At 25.4% G+C, this 15,200-nt stretch overlaps 1 protein-coding gene and 1 non-coding gene across 2 annotated transcripts; both read left to right on the top strand.

Annotated features, from left to right (window-relative positions):
* Positions 1-2,247: 2,247 nt before the first annotated feature.
* On the top strand, positions 2,248-2,319 carry Trnae-uuc (transfer RNA glutamic acid (anticodon UUC)). The gene has a single exon. It is a non-coding gene; the product is annotated as a tRNA-Glu (tRNA).
* Positions 2,320-8,598: 6,279 nt separating this feature from the next.
* On the top strand, positions 8,599-13,491 carry LOC132927312 (aladin-like). Its single transcript, XM_060991823.1, has 10 exons — positions 8,599-9,065; positions 9,279-9,388; positions 9,498-9,627; positions 10,089-10,291; positions 10,353-10,512; positions 10,719-10,888; positions 10,947-11,180; positions 12,614-12,745; positions 12,809-12,893; positions 12,961-13,491. The coding sequence occupies exons 1-10, from the start codon at positions 8,970-8,972 to the stop codon at positions 13,132-13,134; spliced, it is 1,494 nt and encodes a 497-aa protein (XP_060847806.1). The 5' UTR covers positions 8,599-8,969; the 3' UTR covers positions 13,135-13,491.
* Positions 13,492-15,200: the final 1,709 nt, after the last annotated feature.

The following is a 15,200-nucleotide window of genomic DNA, read 5'->3' as shown; positions in this document are numbered from 1 at the left end:
GGTTATCAACGTTGTGCATATAAATCAAATTGCAAAACAAATAAATGCAAATGCAAAACATCTGGCATTTTATGCAGTGGCGTTGTTTGGACCGCACATGTAGGGTATACATATGCGTATTTAAAATCAAATATTGTAGTAATTTGGCCCATGATTATAAATTAATTGGTCTGTATAGTTGATAGTGGCTTGCACTTAAATGGCCTGCTATATATATGCCATGCGTAATATTAAAAAAAAAATTGAAATGACGCCACTCACTGATTGTATGCAATTCTAAATGTCATCAAAGTTTACCATGTTTAAATAAATAATAAAAATAATGTTATCTAATAAATAGAAATAAAGTTAATATTGCATCAAATGTAGTTTAATATTTAATTGTTAACTTATATTAATTAATTTTATTGAAATAAAATATTGTATATTATGAATTTATTAATAATATTTTACATTAGCCATAACATGATGGCTAAAGTTACTTTAGCCGGGTAATGTATACATAATCCATTTCCTAATAGTTTTTATTCACGGCTAAAATCTGAAATTGGATAATATGCACATTATCCAGATAAGTGCACATTAGCTTAATTCGGACTTTAGCCGTAACATATACATGAATGATAAATATTATTTAATAATTATCAATGATAATAGTGACATTTAAAAGTTAGAAATAAATAAAACTACTGAATAGTTAAACTCTAGTATTTAGATCTTAATTTCACTTACTACTAAATTTAAGTATTTGAATTATGATTTAAAAATAATGTACATCATAATAAATTCATAAACAATAAAACATATCTAAGATTTAACATAAAAATAAAAATATCTTAAGAGATATCTGATTGTGTGGTTAACCTATTACTACAAACTTGTTAAATAGGACACAATAAATAAATTAAAATATCAAATATAAGAAAATATTCATTATTCAACTACTACAGTGTGTGTAAGAAATTATTTTTGACAAGAAAAATTATTTCATAGTAAAAATTGTTAAAAAATATTATTTAATTTGATGAAATAACAAAAACTACATAGTTACAGTAACTATATTAATACCTTTATCTCGACTTAATATTTGACCATATTATCAATTATCACAGTATAATGTATAATACAATAATGGCAAAAAGCCATTTGAAATAACATACCATTGTTAGGTGTTTTTAGTCCAAATTTGACCAAATTTTCACATTTCATAATGAAATCATGAGCTAAAGCTTCCAAAAAAGACCATTTTGAAGTCGATGGTTATTGACTTTCACTGTAAAATATAAAAATATAGATTAATATTTTTATTTTAATTCTATTTACTTAGCACTCATGAATTTTTTTTTATATTAATATAATATATTATCATAAATTAATTATTCCACTTAATTTAGCAGAAATATGAATACCATTAACTTGATTTTGTCTCAGTATATTTTATTTATTACGGTTTTAATTTTATAGTTTATTAAATTATATGAATGTCTCTTTCCCTCTATACTAAAATATTAAAAATATAAACATGTATATATTACCATAAAAGTCCAATTAATAAGTAAAGCTTGATTTTACTAGTAAATACTAGTATTTACTGTTTATATTCAGTAAATTATGAAAACTAAAATTTTTTGGGCTTTTACTAAAACATATTGTGTACATCCTAGAACATAAAAATGTAATTAGTAAAAGCTATGATAAACGCAAATAAAAACTATTATTAAATATTACAAAAACAAATTACAAAACAAATTCTTCAACATTTTTGTCTCTTTATCTTCCTAGTTCCTTGTTATGTTTGTAGATTATAAATTATATTTAAATATTTGTCAATTTTTTCTCCTTAGTTATGTTAAATTTCAAAGACATGCTTGATCTTTATTAATGAGTTCTTTGAACACACTTGTCTGTATATTCAAAGTAACAAATCTGATTTTCATTATTCACTCAAATATTGCCTCATACAGTAATTGTCTTGTACCTAATTCAAAAAACATAATATATTAAGTATGAGTGTAAAATTCTAAAATACAATAAGTCATATTATATTATATATTATTCTAACTGAAAGAAATGCTGAATTTTCATTGCTTGTATATTATATCATTAAGATTCAGGCCATTTTATTATAGATATTATATTGGCTCTACAGATTATAAAACCCTGGCACCATCAATGTTACTGGGCTCGGCATTTTCATGAACGCATAGTTAATTCATTTGGCTTTTGTTGAGCACCAATAAACACAACTCCGGTATGGTCTAGTGGCTAGGATACCTGGCTTTCACCCAGGAGGCTCGGGTTCGATTCCCGGTACCGGAATAATATTTTTGCAATTTTTTTTACCCATCGCGATCGATTTCCTAAAAAAAAAATTATTGATTCACATTCAACTTTTCTTTTCAATTACATTATATTTATGAATAACCTTGCAGTATTAAATTGTATAATATTACTGTATTTGATAATAGAAAAAATTTTTTTATTAATATTTACAAAACAAAAAATAACGAAAATTGGTATATGTAAAAATTATGGTTTTTCCTTAATATTTTCCAACTATTAAGTAAAACAAGTACAATACATTTTTTGGTTTTAATCCTTCAAAATAATAACTAAATTTAATTTCCTGTTACCTATTAGAAAAGATAAGACGTTATAAATTGAAATTTTTATATTATAAAAAAAGGTTTCTAGAACAAAATAATAAAAAAATACACATCATTGTAAAATCAATATATTCATAGCTCCCCTCAGAAACTAAAATGTATAATATAATTTAAATTTGATAGCTTAAATTTTTAACAAAATATAATATATGTATTAGCAAATAAAATTTTTATATTGTAAATATACAATATCTAAATTTTTATTGAAACTTATACACAGTGTGCTGTACAGTAGAAGAAACACTAACATTATTTACATTAATTGTATTGTAATTAAATAATAATCTTCTTCTTCATCTATAATTGTATATAATGTAATACTATTAGTTAATTATATTCAATGTAAAACAACACAAAATATAAATATACATAAATTAATATATTAAGTAAAATAGTTATTTTTATTTAAAAATTAAGTATTTATATATATTATGTTTTAATAGAATTATAGAATATTATAATAAAGAAGTTTACAATGTTAAACATAAAAAATATGGGTTCAAATCATACTTCAAAAACTTGAAGTAAAATAAAAAAATAATAATAATAAAAAACACTAAAAATTGCATTAGTATTATACTATTATGTATACTTAATCAGTTATATAATTATATTAAAATTGAAAAAAAACTGATCCAGTGATGGTTTTATATGGTTTATAATTTGTCACTTTAAATTAGTTAAATTTCAGATTTTGGCAGTAATGCGGTGTTGCTATTTACTTAATGTGATGCAAAAACACAAAAAATTTAGGAAGCGTGGTTGAACCTCCAAAAACATGCCCGCTCAATACTCAGGCGCGGATTCAGGGGGGGGGGGGGGGCTATGGGTGCTTTGCACCTCCTGTCATATAAACCAGGGGTGGCCAACTTTCTAGGAGATTTTCTAGGTTGTCGCGATCGACCATAAAAAAAAAAAAAAATGTATATTATATATGTACATGCGTGTTACACTTCTTTTATTCGATATCTGTGTATAATCTCATTTTTCATAGTTATTTATTGCATTTTCTAAGTATAATTTTTATATTCGTTGATATAAAGATATACAAATTTACAGAAAAAATTCAAAAATTCAAGAAAATACAAAAGGGAGTCACGATCGACCGGTCGATCGCGATCGACTGGTTGGCCACCCCTGATATAAACCACCAATAAAATAAAGTTATACTATAAATTATATTATTTATTTTTTAAAATAAAAATAATAATATCGGTGCTTTCTGCTATCTTACGACAATAACAACTATTGTTAGTTGTTTATCGATATTTGATAATTATTTTTATTAGATCGCTATTTGCAATGAATTTTTATATTTTTATTTAATATTTAATAAATATTGATGTTTGAAAAAAAAGTTAACTTTAATAAATTAAGTATAAAGTAGAAAGGTTTTTTTTTCGAGCACACCTTGTTAAAATTTTCTGGATCCGGGTCTGTCAATACCTATGTGTACTATTAATTTATTATACTGTTAATAATTATATTTCATCACTTATACAAGAATAATAAAATATTTTTCTATTATTGAATATTGTAATTTATAATTAATGTCAAAATATTTTTGAAATGGATAATTGATAATCTTTATATTATTTATTAAAAATATATTGATAGAGTTAATTAATATATTTTACTTCATCAATGAGTGACATATATTTGGGTAATTTGGCTTATTAATAATTATTAATGAAATATTTTAGTAAATTACTTATAATCTAAATAAATACATACCTAAACACTAACTTCAAAAAATGTAGCTCATATTGAAATATCATTACATCATAATAGATCAATGTCGGTTAGAAACATGCATGTCCGATTTATACTGAACAGAGTGATTCTGATTTTGATTATTGTCAATAAAATATTAAAATTAAATACAAAACCGAAATGATGAAACACTTTTTAAACTGAAGTTAATAAATAATAATTTAATATCAGTAAAGTTTGTAAACAATATTAAAATAAAATAACAAATAAGATACTAGAGATAGGACTGATAAGAAAACCTAAGACCGCGGGGAACCTTAGAAACGCATCACAAACCCTGACCACTAGCGCTACTCGCGTATTCAGTGTTATATTTTAACTAGTTTCTTTGAAACCCGCGTAATTTTAAATGTATACAACTTTTTACTATAATTTTGATATTATAAAAAAACAGACTGAAATCAGTTAAATCTACGTACTATTAACATATCCATGAACCATAATCGATACTAATGTTGGATTATATATCAATAAACGATAATGAATCAATAGAGAGCTAGTGGTCCGTTACTGGGAGTCATCCGTGCTGGGAGTGAACTAAATTGATTGAGTCATTGAGTGGCAATCATAGTGTGGCCCATAATGTCCTGATATAGTTCATTAAAATTTAGTTAGCCTTTAATAATTAAAGCAATCCAGTATTAAGTGATAAGACATGATTCATGGGACCACTAATTATGCTATTATGGTATTATTTAAGTATAAATAGTAGGTACCACGGACCAGTGCCGGTTACCAGAGGCCTAGCGCTTTGGTAGTTTGGTACGAAGTTTTGGGTCTCGTATTCATGAAATTATACATTATTGTATAGGTACTATATTTTTCTAGCGAAAATAAACAAAATAAAAAAATACGATTTGCTCCAGGCCTGCTCTACTTGTACTGTTATAAAATATTCACGACTTAAGTTAAAATTCTAAATAATTTAAATGCATATAAAAAATTATTGTGACAATATAAATTTTCAGTAATTCAGGTAAATGAACCTAGGAATCTTGCCAGGCACTGCGCCAAGAGGGTGCAAGGTGGGACTCTAGCCCCCCTCCCATTGAAAAATATGTACGATATAATTAAGTCATAGAATATTATAAATATTAAATTAAATTTATAATAAATTATAATAATTGAATTAATGAAGTTTGAACAAATAACATCTTTGGTCTTTTTATTATGGATTAACCTACTAGTATTGTCTAATAAGGAAAAAAATTACTACAATTTCAATAAAATATCTTTTGAAATTTGAAAATACGAAAAAATCTTTTATTTTTTTATTATTACTTTTATTGAGTACTAATTACTGGATGTCGGATGAAGATAAACAAACAAATGTATCACAAATCATTGCATTAAAGTAGAGTCAAATAAATTCATCTGTTCATCATAGGCGGATATTGGGGGGGACTTGGGGGGGCTTAAGCCCCCCCATAACGTAATAAATCCCCTTGAAAGGTTCTAGTATCAGTAATATCTCTACTTCAATTACAACATACAATATTGATACAATTTTAGAAAATAATAAAAATTTAAAAAAAAAAATATTATTTTGTAAGAATTTATTTTCAAACTGTCCCCATTACCACTGAATGCTGATAAAACTGTTATGTCCTGTATATATATATTATCTATGAATGCCGCCCGCAAACCATGTTATCTGTGTATGAACGTTAATATAATGGCTATATTTAGAATTTAGCCATGGTTAATATGTTATCCTAATCATTAATCAATATCACTGTGGCGATACGGCCTACCTCGTCCGTTATTCCCACATCACTTATTATTAAATCGATATTATTACGTTCTGACTACACTCCGACTTCAAAATAATTTATTTATATTTTGTAATTGTACATGTTAATCATTTTTATTTTATATGATTTATGCGTGTTGCTTCACACAACACGAATTAATTTATAATGGCCAAAGTGTTTGACATTTTTAATATCAAAAAACAGAAATTAATTGTTACTAATTCCTCATCAACGACAACACAAGAATCTCAAAATGAACAATTAGATATTGGTATAGAAATTGATATAACTGCACAAAAAAGTATTGAAAATATTGTAGACGAAAATAATGTGATTTCTGACTTAGGAACTTTAATAACAGGCCCTGTGCGACCAATTTTAACAGTAAGTATAAATATTAGTAAATTAAGTTTAAATTAAATTTGAATTAAAACTTGGCTTCGAACTTCTATGTTGCAAGAACGGTTCAACAACACATCAATATTGTATATTGAAAAAAACATAACTAAATGTATTAATACCGATACTGTTATTGATATATTTGCAAAAAAAAATAGATTAATAACATTAAAATAAAAACAAATTTAAATAGCTTTAAATATTTATTTTTTTATGTTCATATAACCTATACATATTTGGCGCCTCAGCTAGAATAAAGTAAGAGAGCCACTAACTTGCAGGTTGATGTGTCTAATAATATGTTAACGCTAATGGATATAGTAAAAAATTTTAAGCCCCCCCATGGATGTGACTAGATATCCGCCTATGCTGTTCATTACTAAACGTCTAAACGTCTAAACACTATTACTTTAATTTATATTTATGAAATGTAAGTAAAAAAAGTAGGCAAGTGGGTATCGCTCTGCTGTATAGTAGAGATGGAGAGTAGGTCACTGATCACCATAATCGATGTGTTAAATTTGAATGCAATGACAGGTATCATTGTATACGAAAAACGATTCTGAACGGAAATGATTTGTCAGTCAATGATAATTAGTTGGATATATTATATTATTACCTATATTTAAATTGTAAAATATCGTTACTTTACGCGATTTCGTAAAAAATTAAATTTCATACGCTTATAAAATGTTTTCTATGTTGACGCGGGAATTTTTTATTACAGTTACTTGAAGGAAAACTTATGGATAAAATTGTATTGGATTTTTGAACTTTAAGTATTAATCACAAAAATTTTATGAATTTTCAACTTCAAAATTCCTTGCAAATTTTCGTGATTTTGATATATTTCGTAAACATTTGAACTTTAAATGCTTATAAACAAAAATTGTGATTAACGATTTTTGATTTTTTTTCAACTTATAATAAACCTTGTATTAAATTTGGATAGCCAAATTTTTTTTATCGGTATTTTAAGAAAAAAAACTTAAAAAAGTCAAAAATTACAATTATCTATAAGTAGCTTAAAAAAATTCTAAATATTTTGAAAATTTAATCGTAAATATATAACGCTAATATAAACATTTGGTGAAAATTTCAAGTGTTTACAATGATTCGTTTTTAAGTTACAGCAAAATCAAAAAATCGATTTTGTCAAAAAGTGTTTATGCGTAAAAATTCCCGTTTTTCCGTAATTTTTTCAGGGTTTTATTTACCCAATAATATCAACAAAAAAAAGTCAATATATTTTGAAAATAATATATAATGTTAATACCTACTTGGTAAATATTTCAAATTTCCATAGCTGCTTTTGATTTATAACAAAATAAAGTGACAATAGTTTAGACAAAATCTGACTTAGCGTAAAATGTATACCGTTTTTCCTTCATTTGTTTACTTTACTGGATTACAAAAAAAGTACTGGGAATGTTGACTTCTCGAAAGTAAAAATTATATATCTTAATAATCTTAATATCTTCCTTTCCAAAACCACCACCGAAGTTGAAATTCAAACCACTTTATTGACAATTTATCGTGTACCTACTCAAACACAAAAAATTGTTGGTTGGTAAATGGCGCCATGTACTATGTAGGTACATATTATAACAGAGGTCACCAAATCACACCAATTAATATTTTTGAAGAGCCATATTAGAAATCTGAAAATTGTTCGCGGCCATTAAAATTCTAACACCATTTTTTAATAGTTTACATTATTTAAAAGCCAATAATATTATACAAAAATAATAATTTACAACAATAACACATTTAATGTTGCCGTAAATCGTAATTTATGCTATTTATTCTTTGTCTGCGGGCCGGTCGGGCCGGATAAAATGTGTTCGCGGGCCGCCATTTGATGACCCATGTATTAATTATTAATATAGCTATCGTTTCGCGGGCACTGACGCCGATGCGTTAAAACGAGACAATCGTGCAACGATAGTACTATCTTATCACGTGCACACAAATGATACAATTCGTATTCTTGTGATAAGCCGCTAACATACCTCGTTTGTAATATCATGATCGTTACGACTTGACGAGTTTAAACAGTATAGACTACAACTGACGCACAGTAGAAAATGTTTTAACCACAACTGCTGTAGTCATAGAAAACATAACGCCGTGGTTAACTCAAATTTTTGGCTATTACAAATAATTTTTATTTGCATTTTTATTGTTATTCATAGCGTTCGGTGTACAAAATAATTTTCCGGTGTTTTGAATTTTGATAACGAAAATCATATTATATTATACTGTAAGTTTGTCAGTGCGCGTTATTAGTTAACGGTTAATAGCCGGTATCTTAGTCCGTGGATTTAATATAAAAATCTTTATAATTAATTTGACGTGGTAAAAAGGTACAATTAATATGTGTTCTCTAAGAGATTTTCCTGAACTACGGGATTACAGTCTCACGGATAAGAACGCTTCCGTGCCATTTGTTATTAAAAAAGTAAAACCTGAGGTTGGTATATTAATTCATTTTTTTTTTTTATAGTTTTAAGTTGTTTTATAAATTTAACCATTTCTGATGAAAGTTGGTATTGTTTTTCTTGAATTGTACTGCTAATGACATCCTTGTTGAAAGCCAAAGTACTGAAAAAAAAAAGGAAAATTGAATAAGTTATTATTTATTCAATTTACGTTTGATAAACATTAATCAACTTCTATATTATAGACAATTGGTTACCCAAATATTGTGGTGCAATTGAAAGGAGATCAAAATCCTGAACCTTTATTTTTACCAACTTCAGGACTAACAACATTACAACAAATTTTAAGTAAATTGTAAGTATAATATTATTAACACATTTTAAGTTTTCAAGTATTTTATTAGCTATTTTTGATAATAGAAAATATGATGTATTTTTAATATCTGATTTGTTGTTTTGTGTAGTGCCGAGGAAAATTTCTGGACTGCTTGTGATGAACTAACAAAATATTTTAAAAGAAATTCAAGTAATCTATCAGTTCTTTTATATCCGTTAGGACTATTTATGAAATTTTCTCCTCGTGCAAGTTTGAAGGTAACATATTATATAAATACTAAACTTTTATTCTACAAATACTGAAAAACTTCCTTTTAAGTCTTATCACATTTTTAAAATTTATTTGATAATTATAATTATTATTACAACTAATACAACAATTAAATAAATTATATAAAATATAAGTAGTTCCTAATTCTTCCCTAATTTTATAGAAACTTTTATTGAAATAAATATATAAACATAAATGCATAAATATTTTTCAAAATAATTGTAATTATCGCAGAATATAATATAAATATTCAGATACTATTATCATTAAATATCTAAGAAAAAAAATTACAAAATGAATACTGATTTTTTTTTTTTACTTTAAGATATAAATAAAATTACAATTTCTTTGTTATTAAGGTTTTTTTTTTAATAAATATGTGAAATCTTATTATTTTGTAACTTAAACATTAATTTAGTTATTTTTAAATTCTGTATAATTATTTTAGGGCCCTGAAAATTTGGTGTTAACAGATATAAGTAGAACAAAATTATGGTCATCTAGTGTAGTGCGTTGTATGTCATGGCACCCACAGATAACTAAACTTGCTATTGTTTCTTCCCATGATATTATTTATGTATACAATCGAAAAGGTTCTGAAGCAAAAATAAAATGTAAATCTCAAAGAGCCATTTTATCATTAGCTTGGAGGTATTTATGAACATTTTTTATTTATTTATTAGCATTTAATTGTTGACTTTTTTTATTTTAGACCGCTAAGTATTGGTACTTTAGCAGTTGGATGTGAAAAGGGAATTTTCATCTGGACAATTGAGTTTAGCAACATACACGTAAGACCAACAGTAAATAATGTTTGCAAATTTATCAGAGATGATCATAGATATATTACTGGATTATCATGGAATAAAATGGTAATTTCTACATAAACTATTATATACCATAATGTAACCATTAGGAACTATTCATCTGCGTTTTAGATTAGCGAAATGTTTTGATAAACAATAAATAAATTTTATATTTATTTAAAAGTTTTGTTACATAGTTCTAGTCATTGCATATTTGTATAGTTCTTTTAAAAAAGTAGTGGAAAAACATATAATTTTACATTTTTATTTAGGGTGATCTTTTAATATCCAGCGCAGTGACTTCTAAGACAATGTATATTTGGAACTATCCTTTAGAAACCTGTGTACCATTACGTAGAATTAGTTCTGACACATTAAACTTTGTACATTGGTCGCCTGATAATACTAAAGTTTTTTCCTGTTCAACTAATGAAACATTTAGGTAATGCTGGTTAATTTAATTAAAATTTTTCCATTAAAATTTTTATTTTTTTTTAAAGAATTTGGTCCACTGATAACTGGACTTCAGATAAGTGGTCTTTGAATAGCCGATCTAGAGTACAATGTGCATGTTGGTCACCTTGCAGTTCAGTTTTATTATTTGCAACTGATTCATGCTCTATTATAAATGCTATTGACTTTCGAAAATCAGATGTGTTCAATGGATCAAGGAATTACAAAAAAGTTGCATGGCCTATAATTGATATCAAAAGTGAATGTATAAATGATAAAGTGTGAGTAATAAATTAATTATTTGTTTAATATTTCAATTAATATAATACATGTAAAACTAGAGTTTTTATTATGTTTTATTATAGTATAAATTATTTATAACATTATTAAAGGGATCAATCTAAAATAGCCATATTCTCCAATTTGTTATGCTATTTTACTAAACAGTGTTTTTCTAAAAATATGAGTAAACAATTGATAATGGCAATTTAATATATATATATAGAGTATGTTCAAGTTTAATAATGTATGATATAATATACATGTTAATAAAAAGAATATACCATTTGGTAGAATAGGAATATTATCATTGGTTTTTGAACCATACTTTAGTGAATATTGTCATATTTTGATGTTAGTATTTTCTAGAAGACACAATATCATTTTAATAATACTTTGCCTCTTTTTAAGCTATTCATAAACATTTAAAATTTTATTACTCTTTGATTTTTTGATTTATTCTGGTAAAATTTTTTCTAATTATAAAACTTGAAAATGTAATCTAATGTTCTTCATAAGTTGTTCTAACAACATTTTAACCCGTCAGTAGTCGCGTATGAGTGCTGTGCTCACTCGATTTCTATTTTCGCCACTATTGGCTTTAATTTAATTCTTTTATTGTTGATATCTATTTATACCTTATGTTATCATACCAGTGAATTTTTCTATAAATAATATAACCCAATCCAAAGTCTTGTGTTGAAATGACAATCGATTAAAATGCTCAAAGTGAGTGCCATGCTATATGTACTATATTATGTAAATCCCATCAATAGGGTTCAGAAGCAAAATCAGATTTGGAATAAATTACTGTAACTGTTATGTGCCTATGTATATGAATTTTTTATTATAAATAATCATAGTGATCCTAATTATACCGAAATTCTCATTTACAGTTAGAATAACCACATTTAATAGTAAAAATTAGAGGAGTGAGCGCGTGTTACAAAAACTAACACGCCTACTGACGGGTTAAAAATATCTTAGAATATAATAGAAAATTAATAATTATGTTAATATAAATAAATTATACTATTTAAAGGTTAGGTCTCCGCTCAGAATAGTTTTTGTTATGTAATGATCAATCATTGGGTAATGAGATCTAGTTTAACACCTATATTATAGTCAGTAGTCACCTACTCGATTATCTGACAATGTTTGATTTTGGCTCATTAGGTTACTGTTTTAATTCAATCAAAAAATATTTATTAGCTAGATGTTGTGTCATTAATTTAATAACAATTATTTTATTGAATATGAAATAGTGAATATTTTATAAAAATTATTGCTTATGTATATATATATATATATATATATATATCAGTAGGACATACTGTTAATTAAGAATTATATATAATAGAGACATTAGCTTTTTGTTCAAAATATGCTTGTAACTTAATAATAACTTTACTTCCTATGTTTGCTTATTCTATAGAATTGGTGGAACACTTTCTGACATGTGCTGGGATCAGAATGCTCAACGTTTAGCAATAACTTTTAAAAATAGTGGGACTCTAGTTGTATTCCAAACTGCTATAAGTGAAGCTGTTGTAGATTGTATTCCATTGTAAGTCTCTAATTTTGGTGTTATTACATATTGTGAATAAATCGTTGATCATCGATGTTTTAGTTGTATTATTCAAGGGCGGCTTGATGAAGAACCTTCTACAATCGCATTCCAACCAACTTACGAAAAAGGGTCTTTATTAACAATTGTATGTATGAATATAAAATATTATATTTTAAGTCTATAATTATCTTAATATATTTATAAATTTTTAGGGTTGGTCGAACGGGAATATAGAATATGTGCCATTTGAATACACTTGTAAGCCAAAACATGATATTGAAATAATTGGATCAAATGTGTTTGGTATTAACAATGATAAAAATATCTCTGGCCGAGCTAGTATGTCAGCTACAACTAATTCATTCATTGAATATTTGTTAAACTAATTTAAAATGTATGGTTTTTTTTTAATGTTTGTTTTTAATCACAAGTTTAATAGAAGATTAACTAATATTATAATACAATTTCAATGCTGATATAACATTAAATTCTTACCATATTTTTATTGTATATACTTGATTAATTTGATGAAACGTATGTTACAATTATACTAAATTGATGATGGAAATCTATTCATTGACAAGAATTAAGACTACTTGTTTGATTGATGACACATTGATCAGTGAAATATGTCTTCCCTACTTGGAGTAGTAATATAATGTGTTAGAAAATTTACTAAATTCTGTTTTAAATATTTTACTTTGTCCTATAATAAAATTATTCATGTCAAATTCTTATTTAAATTCACAAATTTTATTAGTTAAGTTTTGTGATTCAAAAAAAAAAAATAATAATACATCATACAACATTTTTTAAATCAATTCTTATTTTGATACATAAACTATTAGCTGTTTTATGGGACACCAAGCACATTAATATATATATAAATAAATAAATAGTTTTAAACTTATAAGCATACAAAATATAAATATTAAGTAGAGGATTTCATGCAAAATTGTTGTTTGCGCAATTATAATAATTATTGAAAGCTTTGACTATTAGTTTAATATTCATTATTTATTTTTTATTTTATAAATATTGTTTTTAAACTTATATTGTTAACAACTTTAGTTATTATTCAAAATAATCTAAATTGTCAATCACAATGTAAACTACAAAATAAATTTAATATTTTTTTTTATTGATTGATTGTATGCGTTTGTGTACTTTTTCTTTTTTAAGAATTATTCTTGAAATACTTTTAAAATTTTACTGTGTATAGAAAATGATATATAAATATTTTGCATAAAGTCAAGTCATTTATTATTATTTTTTGTTTGAATTTTAACAAAATATCAACAATTGTTTGATGAGAAATAATTAATTTACGAGTAAATATCCAATGATGAAAAACTTAAACTTAAAATGTTCATTAAAAATTTCCGGAATATTTTTTTTTTTATTGTAGATAATAAAACATTTATACATGTAGAATCTTGTATTACATTTTTAAATTTTGGATATAAAAAGGATTTTTTTTATGAATTTAACTACAAAATAATTTTCAAAATTTAAAATTTAAACTTTATATAAGCTTGTAAAAACTAGGCTTTCATAGAAATTTTACATATTCAAAACAATACCACTAAGGTATTAAGGCACCAAATCAGTGATACCAACGTCGCAAACATTGTCATCACCCAACTTATCACAAAATTAAACTTGAGATTACTAGATTTTTTACTAGAGTGTCTCCCAAGTTAATAGTTATATCTTTAACCTAGGGTACTCACTTAGAGCGAGTTACACAGGCTGCTAGTTAAATTATAAACACTTTTAGAATTAAATAGAATTAATTTATTTTTTTACACTTTTATGTATTTTCGACTTCCATATTATTAACTCTTTACTTAATATTATGTGTGTTGTGTGTCTACTGGTATGCATTTAATTTATTTATTTATTATTATGCGGTTTTTTTATTGTCTGATATGCTGATGTTGATGGCTAATGGTTTAATTCAAATTTAGTCAGGATAGTTATAATCAATTGATAATATCAAAAATGTTTCGATTTATTATTTAGCTATGTACAATTAATTGTTCGTAAAATATGTAGTGTGTACCTATTTCCAAAATATAAATTGAAAACTATAGAGTTTTAACCAAAATCAGGTCAAGTACACCTAGTGCCACATTAGTTCACCGTAGTCACTGGGAAATAACCTTTGGATAGGCAGCACAGGCATAAGATCATAATACGGGTCAACACATAATACACATAGAATCAGTATTGCCAATTGGTACATTTAAATTTAAGGCTGTTTATTTTCATATAAATAATATAAAGTCAAACTGGGTTATCTAGTTATACAATTGATAAAAAATTTAAAATTAATAACACATTAATTAATATGTGTCGTGTGAGATACTGTTATTTTCTATGGAAGTTAATAGTATGACATTATATTTATATTCACATTTAACACTAAACATTTTTATTTACATTAAAT

This window comes from Rhopalosiphum padi, chromosome 3 (genome assembly GCF_020882245.1).
Source record: "Rhopalosiphum padi isolate XX-2018 chromosome 3, ASM2088224v1, whole genome shotgun sequence".
Taxonomy (NCBI): domain Eukaryota; kingdom Metazoa; phylum Arthropoda; class Insecta; order Hemiptera; family Aphididae; genus Rhopalosiphum; species Rhopalosiphum padi.
Note: the sequence above shows the minus strand (reverse complement) of the source record. Positions and strands in the feature narration are given on the sequence as shown.

What these genes read in the sequence shown, in the direction of transcription:
- LOC132927312 (XM_060991823.1), top strand. Translation starts at nt 8,970, where the DNA reads ATGTGTTCTCTAAGAGATTTTCCTGAACTACGGGATTACAGTCTCACG. An exon ending in ATTTTATCATTAGCTTGGAG is followed by an intron (nt 10,292 to 10,352) that starts GTATTTATGAAC and finishes TTTTTATTTTAG; the next exon opens with ACCGCTAAGTATTGGTACTT. An exon ending in GAATGTATAAATGATAAAGT is followed by an intron (nt 11,181 to 12,613) that starts GTGAGTAATAAA and finishes CTTATTCTATAG; the next exon opens with AATTGGTGGAACACTTTCTG.